Source organism: Pinus tabuliformis, chromosome 1_1 (assembly GCF_031772625.1).
Source record: "Pinus tabuliformis cultivar Carrire ecotype Pingquan chromosome 1_1, CPIR1, whole genome shotgun sequence".
NCBI classification, from domain to species: domain Eukaryota; kingdom Viridiplantae; phylum Streptophyta; class Pinopsida; order Pinales; family Pinaceae; genus Pinus; species Pinus tabuliformis.
Window position 1 is genome coordinate 973,986,214 of NC_142297.1, and position 5,999 is coordinate 973,992,212.

Below are 5,999 nucleotides of genomic sequence, written 5' to 3' on the forward strand. Positions count from 1 at the left end.
TTACATTAGAGCAAAGACATATTCTATAACAGCATAAAAGACACTTGGAGTTATGCTGTCTTTTATGCTGTTATAGAATATGAGCCTACCGCCATTAAAATTATTCACATCACTCATCATTGATTGCATCCCGCCAACGCTAAATTCCGTACATTTGTTAATTAAACCCTGCTTCTCCATAATGATTCTAATGTTTGCATAGCATATATACATAAGAGGTATATCACATCAGCATAAGCATTGTCATGTAATGGTTTTCAAACTCCTTTCCCCATTGACTTCTATTTGGCCCTTGATCAGACCACAGGCTAGATTGGCTTGTTGTTCTGCCTCTAAATTCTAGCTCTCAGAACATGCAAGAAGCTTTCGTGCTGAAAAGATTCCAATAAACTCGTGATTCTTTGTAAAAGAAGATTTAGCTTGTTTGTCTTGGATTCTTTGTAAAAGAAGATTTAGCTTGTTTTTCTTGGAGGGTACCCCTTTTCGCAAGAAATGGTTGGTTATGAGAGAATCCCATAATGGCAATCCTAGAAATTCCATGATTCTTGGCTAAGATCAGTCAGTCTCAGGAGCAGACCATACATTTCTGGTTCTTGGCTAACATAAATTCTAGGAGCAGACCATACATTTTCTGCCATGTTGTTGGATTCTTTACCTATGCCCCACACAAACTTAATTTCTTGTTGTTCAGCAAGATCCCAAGGGATCCCTCCCCCACCTGCCACCCCTCTATCAGGTCCATGTAGATTAGCAACAAATGGATGCATTCAAAATTGTAAGGAGTTAGGAAAATGTATCTCAACTTTTTATTTATCTCAGAATAAAACAAACACACTAAATCCAGCTTTAACAATGTTCTACCAAGTTTTCAGGATTTGTACCAAGTTTCCAGGATTGGTAAGATGTATCTCAACTTTTTATTTATCTCAGAATAAAACAAACACACTAAATCCAGCATTAACAATGTTCTACCAAGTTTCCAGGACTTGAGGAACACGGGAGCAAAGAAACAGACCAGGGATGAGTGGAAGCACTCCCAAATTAAAACACTAAATCCAGATTTAACAATGTTCTACCAAGTTTCCAGGATTGAGGAAAACGGGAGCAAAGAAGCAGACCAGGGATGGGTGGAAGCACTCCTACATTTTAGGGAAATTCAATGGGGACAGAGGAACGGCAAGTACCTAGCATAGTGGTCCATCATAAAATATAAAAACAAAAATCATAATGTTTATGTAAGTTGACATAAACATGATTCAAATTAAGACTCAACCATGAAAAATGACAATAGGCAATGGATATCATTAATAAAATCAGCATCAAAGAATGGAAAGTGGTGAATAAAATAAATAAAAATGACAGTGAAATAGGAATTTTTTTACATTCTTCCTTTTTTAATTTTTCATTTTTTAAGTTTTCATAGGCCAAAAATGTGGGATCACCCATAAACACCCCTATAAAAATGACCGTGAAATAAGATTTTTTTGATAGTTTTTCTTTTTCATTTTTTAAGCTTTATAGGCCCAAAAACACCCCTTTTGTGGAGTGGCACTTAAAAACACCCCTTCCTGAAGAACACCCCTTCCTGAAGAGGATTTTTTGATATTTTTTCTCTCTTTTTTAAGCTTTATAGGAAAAATAAAATAAAATAAATAAATGGGGTCACCCATAAACACCCCTTTTGTAGAGGGACACTTAAAAACATCCCTTCATCCCTTCTTTTGTAGAGGGACACTTAAAAACATCCCTTTTTGAAAAAAATGCCTAGAAGTCCCCTTTTGGGCACACACCCCTCTCTAAGAAAACATTTTCACTGGCACTCCCCCAGAATTAAAAAAATGTGAAACCCTTTTGGGCACACACCCCTCTCTAAGAAAACATTTTCACTGGCACTCCCCCAGAATTAAAAAAATGTGAAACATTTCCCAAATGACTCCATCCCAACAGCGTGAGAAACATGAAGAGCACACCCGCGCAATGGGGAAAATTTCTTGTATGCACATGAACTTTGCGTTATATAATTTTGGAAATTACCTTATGAATTCTCAAAATAACTCATTGATACATCATGCATAAAAAGATTTCCCAATTTAGCTGCTTCAAATGTAGTCGCAAATAATTAAAAATAATATTGTGAAGTCAACACAAAAAGCTTACAAAGATGAGAGTATCAACCAAGCTTACAAAGATGAGAGTATCAACCAAAATTCTCTGTAAGGCTTTCTATTACTACATCACACAACTATTATTTTATCTATCTGCAGTTGTGCTCCTCGAAAAGAACCGTAAACACGATTACATAAAGACATTTAACAGACGACCTGCTTTAGATAATATAATAATGTTCTTCAAACCAACTTGTAATATATACAAAATACTAACAGAGACAGGACTATCAACTAAAAGTCTTTTTACAAGTTTCCATATTGTAAAATCACAAGTCCACATTCATACATGCCCAAAAAGTCTACATTCATATCTCCCCAAATCGAGAAACGTTTCGGAAGCATGCTCTCGATGATCAGAGTGACATATAGAAAAAGATCTCAACGAGCTTCATATTGAACAACTGCACAAAAACACAGTTAAGACAGGCCGGTAAGCTTTCTGAGATAGTTGTATTACCATGACACAAGCATTATAGATAAATACTAAATTAAAACCAAAATTAGGGCCCTTCTCGTGATGAATGAGAGAAAAACAATAATCTGTTTCAACAATAAAGGCATTGGGAAGTCATAAGCGCTGCTGAGAAAGAATAAATGCTCTTCTTCCAATCATTAGCTTTTTCAAACCCGTTTCAAATGAAACAGTCACCATTCACCTTGAATTTCTTTCAATTTAAATTTACATAAAATACAAACTTAAAGAAGAAACCATGCAAACACACAATGATAATGAAGGCTAGAACACAAGCTCAAAACAACTGCATCAAGCAATCCTGTGAATGCAATTTAGACCAGCAATGAGAAATATTACTTCTTCTAGTACGTTTCTTGTACAGGATACGGTAACCACATTCTCTACATTGAATTACATCACCCGGCTTTAGTGAATTTTCAGCACCACAGTCTGCAATATCATACAAATGTAAGAAGAATACATAAATCAGATTCTAGAAACAACAAAACAAAATGGATAAAAAAAATTATCCTTATATACATATAATGTTTGCAAACAATAAAGCAACAGACATGTTCAACAAAATGCTAGTGGATTTAGAAATCCAACTGGAGGCCAGGAAAGCAAACATACCTCCACAAATATAACTTACAGGCTCGGGCGCTGCATGTCCATCCATGGTACCTTAGAGTCTGCAAAAACAGGAATCAGTAAAGCTACAATTAAAATTTTATAAAGAATGAAAATAAATGAAGTTGTGACTTCTTAAATGAAGCAAAAACAGAGGAATTATGAAGAACCAAGAAACACCAAAAAGAGAGGATGTATGAACAAAACTGAAGCAGACTTTTTATTTCCAACTAGTAAATGACCGTCCCATTTAAAAATTAAATAAATGAAAGGCAGCAGACACCGATAATGAAAGACCAAAACTTTGATGCTGGACCCACCAGAGTAAGCTATCAACCGGAAACAGTAATGTCAAAGGGCAAAGGCAATTTTAGGTCACAGCTTGCCTAGTATGCCAGATTTGGCATATGAAACCCATTACAGGAACACACATTTTATACCCTTGACCTTGGACCTTATGGCATAGTTCAGGGGTCGAACCAAACTTTGCAAATATATCTACACCACACTAGGTCATTAACATGTTCTCAGTACTATCTCTAAGTCTAAGGTAATATCACTGTATCACTGCTTAAAGACAGGCTTTGCCATCAAAACAAATCATGAATAATTTCCTACACTGTTGTGTAAGGTCGAACTAAGTGGGAATCAACACGAAATGTTACTCTAATAATCCCACTTTGGCATAATCAGAAGAAGAATATCTCTACTTTAAATGCTCAAATACGCCAGAGACCCAAAAACAACATATACTTTTCAACTTTAAAAAAAATAACAATACAGTGAAGATAAGATACTTTTATTATTTTATTAATATCCAACAAATGATTACTAAAGCATGATTTCACATGGAAGTATTGTCCGCCTAGGAGTTTCCTGTCCGTTACCTGTACAGGAGGATGACCAGATATTGGACTCGGGAAAATTAACCACAAACAGTCTTTCCACTACCCTTTTAAGAGCCTTTTACAGATGCTAGCTATCCCTTTTCTACAGGTAATAGAATCAGCCTAGGGTTTCTACCGCAGAGCGCGTCCATTGCAACAGCTGAATAAACTAAAACAGTGAGAATTCTACTTTGTTTCAGACGCATAAAAACAATTAAGGTATCCTAAGAATAAGGAAAATGCAGGCCCTAAACAGTAACAACCGACCGCAAAACTCTAACTCAAAGCGTACCAAGTTATTTTCTCTGTGCCTGCCAATAGGGTCTTAACAGCAGAGCGCATTCATTATAACAGCTGTAAAAACTTGAAGAGTGAGAATTCTACTTTGTTTCAGACGCATAAAAAACAGTAAAGGTATCCTAAGAAGAAGTAAAACGCAGGCCCTAACCAGTAATAACAGAGCATCAGACTCTAGCACAATAAACCCCAGCTCAAATACTGTTAGGCTTTTGCTCTGCCCCTAGCAACCCTTAAAATAAACTTTAAACATCCTGTTTTACATAGAAAACTTTTCACAGCTGTCTATCAGGACATCCATTGAAAGAGCAAGCTTCTTTCATGCCTTGATAAGCTAGAAAATATGGTACCAGGTATAAAATTATGAATAACAGTCCAGAATAATATTAGGAGAGTAGATATCATGAACAAAAATATCACTAACGAATTGCAGACCTGATTAACAGCCGCAAGCGTATTGCAGAGGAAGAATTGGCGATTGCGTGTTGCAGACAGCTTCGAGTATCCGCTAAGAACTCGTTCCTCGAATCTAGTCAAAGGCCTCTAAATTTCTCAATTTATAACATTACTCGATCACTCGAAGCTGCCACTCTGATGGCTAGTCAAACTTGCCCAAGTGGCCAGACTTACCTTCCACGTTAACGTGATTTCTTTTGGGTGGGGCCAGGGCACGGTAAAGACCACCGAATTTTACCTTTGGTTTGTGTGGGTGTGCCCTAAAACACATACGGAAATGAATACTTTTAACATGCATAAAAATTATAATATAAGAAGGCACCTATTCATTATGAGGGTTTTAGTTTTTATTGGGTTTTACATTGAAATTTGATGCGAAGATTTTGAGATGGAAATAAGGAAATATTTAAATTTTACATAATTTTGATAATAACATTTTATTATAAATAGAATTTTGATAATAATATTTTATTATTATAAGTAAATTGTTTATCTATTTAAACTAACCCCAATTTGATCTATAAAATCCATTATAAAAGTAATTATTTAATTGATATGACATAATATTTTTTCATTTAAATTTAATAATGTAAGTATTACAATATTATGTATTTATAAGTGGCTCTCTATTTATTTGAATCCCATGTTATGAGTGGTTATCTATTTATGGCTATCTATTTATTTGAATCCCATGTTATTAGCCCTCCTCCTCTGTCTTTACTAACCATTAAGCTTCATATATATATGGTTGTTTTGAGTAAGAAAAGCAGACACCAAAGTTACATTAGTTTGTTACATTAGTTTTAGTAGTGTGGTTTTATTAAATTAATATATTTTTAAATTAGGGTTTTATTAGATTAATATATTTTTTAATCTATAATTTAATGATAATATTAGTTTAATATTAATATTGTTAATAGGTTTTATGTATATATTATGAGTTGTTTTTTATTATAGTTAGTGTTTATGTGATGCCAATTATCTTAACACAATATTATAAGTTATTTTTGGGTTATGGTCAATGTTTGTGTGATGTTGTGAACTATCTTATCATAACAGCATGTGCCTAATCATATGATGATATTAAATATTCACGCTTTACATATT

The 5,999-nt window shown here is 34.4% G+C and overlaps 1 protein-coding gene across 1 annotated transcript; it reads right to left on the reverse strand.

Moving 5' to 3' along the window:
* Nucleotides 1–2,195: 2,195 nt before the first annotated feature.
* LOC149217759 (DNA-directed RNA polymerases II, IV and V subunit 12) lies at nt 2,196–5,029 on the reverse strand. Its single transcript, XM_089393075.1, has 4 exons — nt 4,872–5,029; nt 3,256–3,314; nt 2,980–3,072; nt 2,196–2,569 (listed from the first exon to the last, which is right to left on the reverse strand). Exons 2-4 carry the CDS (start codon nt 3,299–3,301, stop codon nt 2,547–2,549), a joined length of 162 nt encoding a protein of 53 aa, XP_089249201.1. The 5' UTR covers nt 3,302–3,314; nt 4,872–5,029; the 3' UTR covers nt 2,196–2,546.
* Between the last annotated feature and the right edge of the window lie 970 nt (nt 5,030–5,999).

Coding starts and splice junctions, on each gene's coding strand:
- LOC149217759 (XM_089393075.1), bottom strand. CDS start 3,301: ATGGATGGACATGCAGCGCCCGAGCCTGTAAGTTATATTTGTGGAG. Junction 3,073..3,255: donor TGTAAGTTATATTTGTGGAG/GTATGTTTGCTT, acceptor ATGATATTGCAG/ACTGTGGTGCTGAAAATTCA. Junction 2,570..2,979: donor CAAGAAACGTACTAGAAGAA/GTAATATTTCTC, acceptor GTTTTTGTGCAG/TTGTTCAATATGAAGCTCGT.